Source organism: Nerophis ophidion, linkage group LG22 (assembly GCF_033978795.1).
Source record: "Nerophis ophidion isolate RoL-2023_Sa linkage group LG22, RoL_Noph_v1.0, whole genome shotgun sequence".
Lineage (NCBI taxonomy): Eukaryota > Metazoa > Chordata > Actinopteri > Syngnathiformes > Syngnathidae > Nerophis > Nerophis ophidion.
The window spans coordinates 32,057,520-32,072,483 of NC_084632.1; the positions used below are offsets into that span (position 1 = coordinate 32,057,520).

A 14,964-nucleotide genomic window follows, 5' to 3' on the forward strand; every position below is an offset into this window, starting at 1 on the left:
CACCTCATCTCAGGGCCAACATAGATAGACAACAATCACACATTAGGGCCAATTTAGTGTTGCCAATCAACCTATCCCCAGGTGCATGTCTTTGGAAGTGGGAGGAAGCCAGAGTACCCGGAGGGAATTAATATCCCTTTATCAGCAAAAAAAAAACCCCCAAAAACAAGTATTGTCTTGCATCTAAAATCTCTGATGCACGCAGTCCTGCAGCATGTTTATTTTTGCAATGCTCTAATAAGCACACAAGGTTGGTGGTGTCTTGTATTTTATTAGATTAAAAGGGCAAATATGATACGTTTAGTGGTTCTTAACCTTGTTGGAGGTACATAACCCCACCAGTTTCATATGCGCATTCACTGAACCCTTCTTTAGTGAAAAATAAAAAGAACAAAACCAACACTGTGTATGAACTCACAACAAATTACACATCTGTAAACCAGATGGAAAATTAGAGGGAACATTGTGGGAGAAGTTTTTATTTACTCAATGAGTCGGGTATGTCTTGACCTCCGCGGCGGAGGCTTAGCCGAACCCCTGAGGCCGACCCACCGAACCCCTAGGGTTCAATCAAACCCAGGTTAAGAACCACTGTACTCGGAGATAGCAGCTACACAACAGCTAAGCACACATACATAGTATGTGTCCTTAATTTAACTATACTGCAGTCTAAAACACCACATTTGTCAGAATAAACAAGTATAAAATAATTATAATTGCATATTACTTATGCATACAAAGTTTCCAAGGCAGAACCATATGAGAACGTTTCCAGTAACAAACTTGTCTACATCATTCCACTTATCATGTAGTGAGCTTCATCTCTAGAATTATTGTGACCATTATGTCTCCAAAAAAACAACTACCACACCACTTCAATTAAAACGGGACCTTTTATGCAAAAGCAACCTTTTTTTTTTAACCTATTGGTACCCGTTTTTGTGTATTTGGGATTTGCATTGGTTCTGAAAATGTGAAATCAAACCATAGAGACATGGAGGAGATATTTATACAACAATCTTGCCTTCTTCCATAATTCCTCCAAACGAGTCGTGCAAAATTTTGACCAAAGAACTTAGTAGACGTTACGTAGACCGCAAGAAAGTGTTTTAAATGTGGGGAAAAAATACCCTTTTAAAGACAGCATGAGTTCATTCCAGAATGTTAATAATAAATCGGATAGTGATTTTCATACCTACGATTGTTCTCTGAGTTTTAAAACCTTTTCTAACATTCCACACTACAAAATAATAAAAAATTTGACGTCAAATCAATATTGTTATTTGCCAATACTGCCAAGCTAAAATATCGGTCAATATCTGTATCGTATCAGAAGTGGGTTGCATCCCTGGTAATAAATAATTGCATTTGTCTTTTTGCAGTCGAGCAAGTACTTGCACTCTGTAGTATCAGTCAGTAAGTATAATAGCTTCTGTTAGGGTGGTCAATGACTGACCTGATGATGCTGCTGTTCCTCACTAATCACATCTGTGTGATGTCTCATGTAAAAACAGCTGACAGTTCACAGAAATGGACGGCGACGATGATGAGAGACAGGAAGCCTCAAAAGCCTGAGCTCAGCAGAGATCTCCATTTGTTTGTACAGACCGCCTTTTGTGGCCTGGCTTTAAGCCCTTTTGTTAGCCTAAAACACACACAGAATTTGGCATCATCTCCCTCCCTTCTCTGTCGCAGTCTATTGAGTTGACACCTCGCCTCCTATCACAGACGTAGGACATCAGCAATGTGATACAAACCAGTAAAAAGAAAGCATTTGATTTGAAAACACTTTTAATGACTCCCCCCTTTGTCCTGTCCTTCAGAATCAAACACGGGGCCACAAGAGGGAGTACCCCCAGCGGGCCGTGCAGGAAGTGACGTCCTCAGATGGCGGCTATGTTGGGCAGCACTCCCAAGGTCTTGGGGGCCAGTATGCTGACTATTACAAGAGAAAGAGGCTCTAGGATGCCGCGACCTACCACGGCTCCCTCTAGTGGCTGCCTCATGAAGCTTTGAGATGTGCTTTAGTATGAGAATGCTCAAATAAGAGCAATTTAGTTGTGTTTGGTCAAAGCACTTCTATTTAAAATCAGTGTAATGGTGTCAAGCCTTAATACCTTTTTTTTAGTCAGATATTAAATTATGATAGTAGTATATATATATGTAGGTATACGCTTCTAAAACTACACACTTTGTCTGTGTAAGACCACTTTATGTATTTTCCTTATGTCCTCTTATATACATGGACAATCGCAATGTGTGCCTGTTCGTTAATGCGTGTGCCTATGCTGTATCTGTAGGAAGTGTCAGCCATTTTTATCCCAACTCTGGGAGGACATCAGGAAACAGAGCGTGGACCAATAAGAGCCCTTATTTGTGTTGGCCGAAAGCTTCTCGCCATGAGTGACTGAGTAGACAGTAAGTATTTGTGTAAATACAACTATGTCCTAGAAAGCCATGTGTAACTTTACAGGAACCAATGTATGTGTGTGTAAGTATGTGTATGTGTGTGTATATATATATATATATATATATATATATATATATATATATATATATATATATATATATATGTGTGTATATATATGTATATATATGTGTGTATATATATGTATATATTATATATATATATATATACATGTGTGTATATATATATATGTATATATGTATGTATGTATGTGTACATATATGTGTGTGAATTATATTTATATAGCGCTTTTTCTCTTGTGACATACTTATCGTGCTTTACATATTGAAACCCAATATCTAAGTTACATTTAAACCAGTGTGGGTGGCACTGGGAGCAGGTGGGTAAAGTGTCTTGCCCAAGGACACAACGGCATTGACTAGGATGGCGGAAGCGGGGATCGAACCTGGAACCCTCAAGTTGCTGGCACGGCCACTTTACCAACCGAGCTATAGCGCCTATATATGTATATATATATATGTGTGTATATGTATATATATACATATGTATATATATACATATGTATATGTATATATATGTATATATATACATATGTATATAAAATGTGTATATATGTGTGTGTATATGTATATATATACATATGTATATATATATGTGTATATATGTATATATACGTGTATATATGTGTGTGTATATGTATATATATACATATGTATATATATATGTGTATATATGTATATATATACGTGTATATATGTATGTATATATATACACATATATATGTATATATATACACATATATATGTGTATATATACATATATATGTATATATATATACATATATATGTGTATTTATATGTATATATATACATATATGTGTATATATATGTGTATATATATACATATGTGTATATATGTATATATGTGTATATATATGTATATATATATATATGTGTATATATATATATGTGTATATATGTATATATATGTGTGTATATATTATATATGTGTGTATATATTATATATATGTGTATATATATGTATATATATGTGTATATATATGTATATATATGTGTGTATATATTATATATATGTGTATATATATGTATATATATGTGTATATATATGTATATATATGTGTATATATATATGTATATGTATATATATATGTGTATATATGTATATATATATGTGTATATATGTATATATATATGTGTATATATGTATATATATATATATGTGTATACATGTGTATATATATACATGTGTATATATGTATATATATATATGTATGAATAAGCGGTAGAAAATGGATGGATGGATATATGTGTATATATGTATATATATGTATATATGTATGTATAGGTATATATGTGTATATATGTATATATACATATATGTGTATATATGTATATATATACATATAAATAATATATAATATATATATATAATATAATATATAATATATACATATTTCTATATGTATATATATACATATATATGTATAAATACAGACATATGCAGTATATATAAATATATACACTGCATATGTCTGTATATATATATATATGTATATATATATGTGTGTATATATATATATATATATACACACACACACATTTATACATACATATATACACACACATAGACACATACCCCAGCGTCCCCTCTAGTGGACATTTGTGTTTTGCAACACAGGACTATTTTTTTTCCCCATGAAATTTGTAATTGAAAAAAGAAGACAATGTCCACTTCAGAAGATGCTGGTTGTAATAAAAGCAGAAATAAATACAAACTGGTAATGTTTCACTTCAAATCCAGTTTGTTCATGTTTGTAAGCTAATGCTATTGAAGTTTGTAGTCAAAGGTCAGAACACAATAATCACACCAGATCTTCAAAGTGATCAGTGGCTATGGAAGGAATACTTTGTTTGCTAGTTGCAGCACTCTGAGAAAAATGCTCAAAAGCATTTTTTGTGTGCAGCAAACTTGCAGAGATTTTCTATTGGATTTAGGTCTGGGCTCTTCCATTGTTTTTGATTTGCATGCCTTTTTTGGTCATTTTCAGACAGAAAAGGGACATTTCTTTATCTCTCTTTCTAGCAGAATGTTTGTAATTATTCAGGTTACAATTATTCTTCGCCACATCACAATTCAAAGTTTGTGGCGTAACTATGTTCCAGATTTTTTTCTACATATTTTTTGCCTAAATTACACATTTTCCAGCATAACAACTGCCAAATGAAGTAAAAAAAAAAAAAAATCAATACTTATCTAGCTTTGGGCTCTAAATGACACCAAACAAATCAGAGCCCGCTGTTCAGTATGGATTAAAAAAGTGTAAAAGTGACAAAATGGTATTGTTTAATTTCATATAAACCATGTTTATGCTCTAGCTATGAAATTATTTGATTTATAATTGAAACATCCTGATTTGCAGGAGTTAATTTACCAATTAACTGTGATAAATCCTTACTTTATAGGTAACATTATTTTTTGGGTGGGGAGGAAGCTTATTTAAATTGATCGCAGTCAAAAAAAAAAAAAAAACGTGGGGATTTTACATTCTACTGCAGTAGATCCTTGCATATTTGCAATTCAGAGTATACCGTTCATGCAAACTTAGTACATTTTTTAAATCATTCTACTTCATGGTTTTCCTGAAATGAGGTCATCTCATTCACTTGAAGTCAGTAAACATATATTATAAATATGTGATAATAAAGCATAAAATGGTGCAGCAACCTCGCCCTTCCCTATAAGTACTTCACATTGTCTGATACTCGATATCGACGCTATGAATGATACAACATTGGCCGACGATGAGTGTTTTAATACTATTGTCATGCTGTGTCCCTTAAATCTGACAGCAAGAAGCGAATAAACGCGTCCTCAATGCAATGTAGTGTCTTCGCTAGCGGCTAACGTCCCTCCGCAGTGCAAATTCCCAATCACTAATCCTCGCCTCAGTGGCAGCAAAAAAAACTACCGTATGTCTCTTACAGTAACATTATCACTGGACAAGGAAAAGCTAAACATGCAAAGTAGGAGTATACAAAAGAGCACAACTGGGCTAGAACGCTTGAATGTAAACCAGGGTGTGCGGCTCGATACAAATACTAAGTCTAGTATCTGTATATGCTCGATACTACAGTGATTAAATCGATATTTTTATTTGTCACATTTTTTTTTTCAAAGCAAACTGTAGTTTTTGCTTTTGTTTAGTTATTTTTCACTATTGACTTGATTATAAATGTGAATAAGGAAACAATTTGAATATTAATATTGTTACACTCCTATTTTTGTCCGATTTAAAAAAAAAAAAAATGTTATGTTAGGTATGAACATTGGTATGACCAATACTGCCCCCCATTACTACTTGGTATTTGATTAATACCCACATCAGTCAAAACTAATATAAAGTAATCAAAAAACCAAGGAGAATAAGTGCTTATTACATTTGAACATAAGTGTAGGTCAAGTAACTGAACAGCAAGTAGATTGATAATAATGAGAAAATAATACAAGCAGAAATGGTGCAATATTCTCATTATTCTAAGAGTCAGCAATATATATCGCCCATCCCTAGTGTGTGTAAAATGTCAAATGACAAAGAGCTTCATATGAAATTTTAGCATGAATGTGTTCCAGCCCTTTCCTGTTCTGTCACTTATAAGAATATAGTGGCAAATTTCCCCCATTGATGAAATTGTCCTCCACGTTGCACAGAAATAGTGCTGGCTTCAATTTGTTAATATTGCACTAAAAAAAGCTTATTGAACAATTTCCTTCACATGAATTTGTTTCAGTACAAAACATCAAATTACATTTACGTTAAAAGCTATCACATAAAAATATTTAATAAAAAAAGTGTGAAAAATAAATGTATAAGGAGCCTTAATTTAGCCAAGTGGTATCATACAGCAAACTTGTACAAGGTGACATCAGTGAAAAGATGTGCAGCTAAAGAAGCATTAGCTTAGCTTCTACAGTCGACTTTCATACAATGTCTCCTTCAAACTTGGAGCGAGGTGAACACACGTTGTTATGATCAGAAGTTGACCGTGACGTTTTTAACATAATCAGTCATTGGTGAGGAGTTAGCTTCTGGTGTCACAGGTGAACAATTGAGAGGCGGAGCTAAATGTGATGTCATAATTCCAACAATCACTTGTATTGCAGATTAAGAGGGGAGGGTTTGGAGTGAGCTTCACTGCATCATCAGAATCCAGTATTTATTATTGTCAAAAATAATCTTTTTTATGGGCGCCTCAATTACAATTAATTAATTAATCCATTGTATTTTATTGTATTGAAAAAAGGACACTGGTCATTTTGTTCTTTATGATTAAACTAATATGACATTTCCATCACTATTACACATTTTTAATTTTCTTTTAAAAAAACATCTTTGTTGTTTTTTTGGCAGCACAAGCTCTACTAAAGATCAATAGTCAAATCATCAATTGGGATTTTTGCCAACATCTTGCAGGGAATTACACATTCTCTGACTATTATCCTACATCAGCGTTTATTTACTTCTTTGTAACAAATAATATAATAATTATTCTTTTAGGGTTTAAATCAGTGGTTTGTAATTGTTTTCACAAAATCAGCTGGGAATCAAATACGTATTTACTCACTGAATGTGTATATATATTAATATTCTTTTAAACCTCTCTTAGTATCCTATTTTAGAAGCAGTGATTCATATCACAGCTTTGTCATAATTTATAACAAAATGTGAGAAAAATGAAGACCTGAATAATTATTTATTTATTATTCATTCGCTGTTAGATAAAACACGATTTCAGGTAAAAAATTCTGCAGAAGTTTTTTTTCCTGTGTGACCCTAACAGTTTGTTTTGCTGATTTTATTATTATTATTATTACTGTGTTCATAGATAGTCGAATTTGACTTGCATCCCCCTGGCAACTGCATTAGATCTAGGTTTTTGGGTAACTTGATGTGTTCTAATGTACTGTAGTTATACAACGCAACTTATTTACTGTAACACGCAGAATGACAAAGATGGAAGCATAGGGAGCTTTATACTTTTTAGTTTGAATTATAGTATAAAAAAAAATGTTTACCTTCCCAGTCATTCGTAATCAAGACTATTAATTATAAATGTGTCCATTGACCAAAAAATGCATTTTGTCCACCTCAAGAAAGCTAAATAACATAATTTTGATGTCAGACCAGTGTAGTTTCACAGCTGCCTCAGTTGGCCACTTGATGGCAGTGTTGTCTTACTCTGCAACCTAAATGCCTGTATGAGGAGTCTTTTTCCACAGGAAGGAGTTGTCATGCTTCATCGCCTGCTTACTTTCACGTCTAAGGTAGATGGTTTTCATTTCGACCCGCACAGAAAGTATTGGAAACATATTACTATACAATTGTAATGAACATTCCAGTACTTTGGAATGAATGCTGTCAACGTTGTCAAGTGTTGTACATCAAAAAGCAAATATTACCTGTTCTGTGAATGTTCTGATGATTTGTGTTGGACTGTATGTTGAAAATGGAGCCGTCAACTGATGATGTTCCATTCATGAATTTTCTTATTTGTCCTTATTGGGGTCACAGGGGAGCTGGAGCCTATTCCACTCGACTTTGGTTGACGGGTGGGGGTACATCCTGTACTGGTCGAAAGTCAGTGACATATCAAGTGACATAAGCAGCTTATTCACATTCACATCTATGAGCCTTTTGGGATGTGGGAGACTTACCTTTACATTTGTCTCACACCAATAAATATGTTCAGGTGCTCAGGTTTTTTTAAAGTTTAGTAAAAAAGATAAAAAGTGAGAATTGTGTTTTAACCCTTGTGCACCCCTAGGGTACTACATGTCTTCCTAATTTGATATGATTGTTCAATTTTGAAGGTTAATGGTCTGAAATTTGGCTAGGAGTGTTATTTTTTTTATTTACTGTATTGTGCTTTTGATTGCAACATAGGATGTACACAAATTATACACACTTTCTCTTAAGACCTTTTTGGCCCCATTATAACTGCTATTTTCTAACAGACTGTAATTCTGGTACATTGCTGTCCTTTTTCTCTGATAACCGAATTAATCTCTTATTTTGATTTGTTTGCACCCATAACCACCAAATAGCACATTCTTAGAGCTTGGATAAGCGTAAACGACTTAAAATACAATTAAACAGCTGAAATGCAATGAAAATGATCTTGGACAGTTAAATAGAACATGGCAGATAAACATAAAAGACTTAAAGTCATCAAAATCCTGCCTTCCTTCTCTCTCTGTCTCGCTCAATAGGTACTACAAAATTATAGTTTTCATCTACTGTATCACAATCGATGTCATGAGTTATTGACTTTGTCAAGGCTGTAATTACCCAACCGCAAGTATTGCAAACACATTTTTTGAAATATTGGCCCTGCGATGAGGTGGCGACTTGTCCAGGGTGTACACCACCCCTCCCGATTGTAGCTGAGATAGGCACCAGCGACCCCAAAGGGAATAAGCAGTGGAAAATGGATGGATGGATGAATATTTAACATTTTCCTGTTGTAAAAAACTTTTTTTGGTCAAAAAGCCAAAAGAAGAGTGTGTATAGTCAATCTTAAAGTTGCACAAGGGTTGAATAAGATTAAGATTCAAACACTATGTTAAGGTGGCTTATAATTTGGTTCCCAGATTGGGGTTTAATTTTTAGTTTTTTTTTCTTAAAAGAAATTCAGAAAAACCGTCATACAGTCCAATTTCAGTTTTTGTTAGTCAGATTTTTGGGAGCGGATACAGTAACTAACTGAAAGATGTTTTCAGTTAAGAAATCATTTAAATCCAATTTACCAAAAATGACAGCCTCCATTTAGTTTGTTACGTGCAATGTTAGGCCATAAGGTACACAACATGTTGGCCTTAAATCAAATCCCACGAAAAGTGGGGTGTACAAAAACTGAATTTTGACTGGAAGGTCAATTAGAAACTGTGATGGCGTCAATGAAAAGTGAAAGTGTATTGTAAAAACAGAATTGGCTTTTCCACACTAATGTGACCCCAACACACAATCTGTTTAAAAATGTATGACTTTCTTTACCTGCTATGGCTTTTGTATTTTTCCTTATCACTGTTCAAATTACTTTTTGTGTGTTTGAGCGTGTCGCTAAGGTAACAGAGTACCTGCAATATTACAGTGGTAAGATGGGAGTCGCAATACAGTAAACAATTGTGCTTTGCCATATCTTTAATATGTGCCACTTGCTGGAGCACAGTAATATTTATTATTAGATAAGGAATAGAATGTCTGTGCTTCACACCTTGTACATGGTTGGCTTTGGTTTTTATTTGGATCTGGTATTTTCTGTAGATTTTTCTACATTTTACTGTGAATAAAGTATTTCTAAACCTGATGTAGGCATGCATATTTGTAACAGACAATAATAAGTAGATAAAGAATTTGGACTGACTGGGAAGAAGACACTGATTTTATTTAGTTTTCATTGTATAATTATGGATTGTTTCACCTTAAATGACTGTTGTCTTTTTTAGCAGAAGGAATTGTCTTTTACATTCCTAATTAAAATGTCGACTCAAGTTTGTCCTACTTATCTTTTGTCACATTGGAACTGATTAGATCATATTTCAGACAAGAAATATATACACACTAAAGTAAAAAACAAATGGTAATACAAGTAAAATAAGTTGTTAAAACACATTTCAAATGAAATGCCACGTAAATAAACATTAAGGTGCGACTCATCGGTCTTGTTTTCAGTCAACAAAAAAATACTTTGCCATATTGTCATCGGACCTAAAAGTGTAAAATTCGCTGAGGAAATTTATTTTTGTTTTCAATGTCATTATCGCCTGCCAGCCAATAGCGAACGCCATACCCGACCCTTCTGAACATGGGATCCTTAAACTAACTCAAGTTCCAAAAAAGTGCTCATTCGAGAAATGTTCTATGCAAGAAAAGAGTGGCACTACTACTAATGTCTTAACATGTCTGTAGTAGTAATACCGGGTGAGACTCCATAAGGTCCGTGTGTAATATGCAGTAACATGAATATTAGCCAGCATCGATTATCATAAATGCAAACATAGGAGAAAAGCACGCCACTTACTAAAGCAGCTTGAAGCCAGTATTGGTTAGTAGCACAGCCGAGTGTCCAAGCACAAAGAAGACGCTGATCTGCCTTTTAAAAGTCATTTTGAGGGCTGAGCTGCTGCTGCTGCATGATGGTCAGCTCATCAATGAGCTGCTTGAAGGTGATTCTCTTCTCGGGTGCTTGTTCCCAGCATTTACGCATCAGGTTGTACACCTGTACAGACAAAACAACTCATTAGTCTCTTTCATATTTCTAAAAGTGTATCTGTTTAAGCCTTGTCATGGCGCACTGGCTCAGTTGCAGTGTGGAGTTATGTGCTGTATGAGAGACAAGCATTTTTAACATGCACATACAAATATCAGATCTGTGTCTGGTTATATTTAACAACCACAAGGGGAGCCCTGGAGCCAAAGACCTTTAAAAAAAAACCCACAATGGCTCTTTAAGAATAGACTATCTTGTCTCAATTTTAGATTCCCATTTTCTGTATGAGGTGTGTCCGAGAAGTTCCAGGACTGCTGTAAGCAAAGCACCAGCGTCCTCTGCAGTGGACATTTCTTTTCAGCCTTCACATTTTTTGGGGGGGATGCTGTTATGCAAAACACAAATATCCACTGCAAAAGACGTTTGTCCTCAGGAGGATATTTCAAATTGCAGTCAATTTTAAGAAATAGTTCCTGTTGTCAAGAATTTTTAATTTTTGAAAAAATAAAATAAAATGTCGGTCTGCAAAACACAAATCGCCATACTGTTAAAATAATCAACCTAGTAATCTTGTCCCCCAAATTGTTTTTTTACTAAATCATCCCAGGATGCCGACCACCTATTGTAAACACGCCTACATCCTCAGTTAATCAAATAATGTGATTTTACCACTTTTAAGATAATCATGGCCTATGAGAAATAAATGACAAACACTTTTTTGAACATGCTTTTGTGACTTAAGCAAGATATGGTAACACTTTATTTTAAAGGTGTCCATGTAAGAGTGATATAAGCATGTCATAAACACTAAACGTGGTGTGTCATGAACAATAATGACAGTTTTAAGTAACATTTATGCTCATGATCATGTTTCTGACAGATGTTCCCATAAGCTTGTTTAAGTTACAAAGGAAAGTTCAGATAATTGCCTTGGTGTTAAATGACATAATTTACACTCAATCTCATGACTGTGCCAATAACCATCCTTTTTGAATCTAATGATCAATAAATGTCATGTGTTACACTTTTGGTGAAGTGTGGTGTTTCCTGAAAAACTTGAAAAAATTAGTTAAGTGATTATTTTAACAGGGTGACGAAATGTCAACTACAGACGATGCTTGTTCTCAGGAGGATATTTCAAAGCGTCCACTGCAGTGGACATTTGTTCTTCATCTGTTTGCTCTTTCTAACTTACAAATTTGGAAGGGAAAATTGCCGTTCATCAAAAACAGAAATACCCACTCTAGAAGATGCTTTCTTTTGGGCCCATTTCTTTAATGTGACTTACACATTTCAGGAAAATAATTCCTGTTATCCAAAACTTAAATGTCCGCTATAGAGGACACTTGTTCTCAGGAGAATTGTGTAAGTCCGACAGAAGAAAAGAGAACAAAAACTAAAGTCCACTGCAGGACATTTGTTCTCAAAAAGATATTTCAACGCGTTCTCTGGAATGGACATTTGTTTTGTGTCAGACTTACAAAGTCTTTGAGGAAAATAACCAATAAGCAAAACAAATGTCCACCGCAGTGGACACTTGCTTTGCTTACATTTGCGTGTTTTCAATTAGCTATTTCAATAGTTTTGGATCTCAGACTTTGTTACTGCACTAAAACAACATCATTTCCCCATTGTGGGATAAATAAAAGTCTATCCTATCCTAGGGCTGGGCAATATATCGAGTTTGTAAGATATATAGATATATTTTTAAGCAAGATATGAACTAAGAAAATATTGTAATATCGATATAATTTATTTCATGTTAAAATGACCAAAGGCTGCTTGTTTGTTGTGTTCATTGTTTTCCCCTGCTTCCCTTCATGGGCTACTAAACCCCTCCCTTCCTCCTTCTAAGATGTGAGTGATGAGTCATGATTGGTTAGGGACAGGCCAATCAGAGGCAAGATAGGGCGGGTCATCAAACCAGAAAGGGAAATCACAACAGACGTCCCAAATGACGACGAGATTCGGAGAAGAGAAGAGGGAATAACCAAGATTTAAAAATTAAAAAAACTAGTGGAAGATGGCAGAGGGATTCTCTTCCTTAGATTTTTCTATTAGAGATGAAGACGACGTCCAGGAAACCCACAATGCGTCTACTTGGCCACATTTGGACAAATGTATGCGTCTGGATAAAACATTTATTTGAGTTGTTTACTATGTAAGCCCAAATCAAAACACTTCTCCAGTTGTCAAGCCGGGCATATTTCGCAGGAGAAATGCTGCCAAAAAAGTATGCAGAAGTGAGATAGATCATAGCTGCACAATTAAGTCAAGTCACTTACTTGACGCTGACTGTGTGAGACAGTCCAGTACATCATAGACTGGGAATTATAAAGTGCCTGCCCGCAAATGTACTTTTTATCTGAGTTTGATACATTTTGTATTAATTGCACAGCCATGTTATTTATCTGGTGTAGAAATAATATTTTTCAATTTTATTTATGTTATGTAATTCTGTGCTACTTAAACCGTTTCTTTTGTGTGCTGTTAAAAAGCCATCTTGACTAATTGGGTTGATAAAAGTGCCACTGACTGTTTACAATACACTTGTCATTCACTTCAATTTCACTCAACGTCGCTCAAAAATGACTATCTTTATATGTATACTTTCACCGAAAAATATATTGAGATCGGATAAATATATATATATCGAGATATACTTTTTCATCGCCCATCCCTATCCTATTCTACACATTTTGGGGGGGAAAATGCTGTTTTGCAAAACACAAATGTCCTCTGCAGTGGACATTTGTTTGTGGTCTTTTTTTGTCAGACTTAAAAAATTTGGGATAAACTTTCTCTGTTATGCCAAACAAAAATGTTCACTGTAGGACACTTGTTCTCAAGAGGCTATTTCAAAGCATCTTCTGCAGTGGACATTTGTATTTTGCACAACAGGGCCCCTTTATACCCAATTTTTTTAGAAAGAGACCAAAAACAAATGTCCAGTGCAGAAAACAGTCCTCAGGAAGCTATTTCTAAGCTCCAGCACACTGATGTTGTTCTTGGCGAGGAACTGTCAGATACTCGGAGTATTGTGAGCAGGCGCATTGTCATCCTGCCACTACTCTCGCCTCTTCTCGCGCACTCAACAAAGCTGCTGCGGGATTGTTCGGCCCGCAAGTGTGTGACGCTCCTCACATTTTGACGTTGAAGGCAAATCAACATCAAAAGTCCTGAAACTTTTCTGACTCGCCTCATGTATGGCATAATTGTGCTAAATATTCATGCAAGATTCACCGCAAACTAGAAGAAAATGTTCCACCAAATGGTTGCACGCTTGAGACCAAAATCAATGACTTTAGTGATTTTTGTAAAAATGTATGTACTATTTAATATTTTGTATGTTGAGATGGTCAGCAAAGGGAGAAAGAAAAGCATCTCTCACACGTTCAGGACAGCCGTCAGGGCGTGGAAGCCTCTTCCCCTCGGCCAACACGTTAACCAAGAGAATGATGGTCGTCTGACCTTGGCATTTACCCATTAACCTGGAGAACATCTGCAAGGTAAAGAAAGTACAGGTGTAAGCAACATTAACATTGTTCTGTCAGCATTAAAAATAATACCAACTCAAATTTGATATTTTAGCAAAATCTAAAAATATACTGTGGGACAATTGAACACTATATACCTCCATTGGATTCTTGAGAGGGTCACAGTAGGTGATGAGCTCATACATTGTCACCCCGAACGACCAGACGTCTGAGGCAAAATAAAACTTGCAGAGAGTCAGGCACTCCGGAGCATACCTGCAAAACAGACAAACATGTCCCAAAGTGTTTATTCGCCAGGAGCAACACACGATGAAGTGATTTCAGGCTCGAAAGAAATGCAATTAGAAATGTATAGTGATCATGTCACACATTGCTAATCGTATATTCACCAGAAAACAGGGCTGACATGGTCATCCTTGGCAGTGTAATACACTTCATTGTCCTTGATGCTCTTGGTCAGACCGAAGTCACCTATTTTCACCGTCCTCTCGTTCTCCACCAGCACGTTTCGGGCAGCCAGGTCACGGTGGATATAGTTTTTAGATCCCAGATAATCCATTCCCTGAACACAGTAGATGATACAGTATATAGTTCACTGGTGACCATGGACTTGTTGCCATAAAGGGAGTGAAGAAGCAGTCATTGGGGCTCACTCTTACAGAGACTTGCTTGTGGGGGCACCCTCTTTAAGACGCAATCGACAGACTTCTTGGGAGTGAGACCAACGCTGTAACATTTACTTGTGACCTGT

General features: G+C 35.3%; 2 protein-coding genes across 3 annotated transcripts in view; one reads left to right on the top strand and one right to left on the bottom strand.

Annotated features, from left to right (window-relative positions):
* Window positions 1–2,506, top strand: part of raver2 (ribonucleoprotein, PTB-binding 2) — a 154,794-nt gene extending 152,288 nt beyond the window's left edge. Inside the window, exon 16 of the mRNA XM_061883699.1 lies at window positions 1,824–2,506. Coding sequence (XP_061739683.1) covers window positions 1,824–1,964 — 141 coding nt within the window. The 3' untranslated portion in view covers window positions 1,965–2,506. The remainder of the gene's footprint in view (window positions 1–1,823) is intronic.
* Window positions 2,507–9,870: 7,364 nt separating this feature from the next.
* The window catches only part of jak1 (Janus kinase 1), a 46,895-nt gene continuing 41,801 nt past the window's right edge, over window positions 9,871–14,964 (bottom strand). For both annotated transcript variants that reach the window (XM_061883697.1, XM_061883698.1), the window contains 4 exons: window positions 14,603–14,775; window positions 14,351–14,468; window positions 14,108–14,218; window positions 9,871–10,725 (listed from right to left, as the gene is read on the bottom strand). In XM_061883697.1, coding sequence (XP_061739681.1) covers window positions 10,603–10,725; window positions 14,108–14,218; window positions 14,351–14,468; window positions 14,603–14,775 — 525 coding nt within the window. In that variant the 3' untranslated portion in view covers window positions 9,871–10,602. The remainder of the gene's footprint in view (window positions 10,726–14,107; window positions 14,219–14,350; window positions 14,469–14,602; window positions 14,776–14,964) is intronic.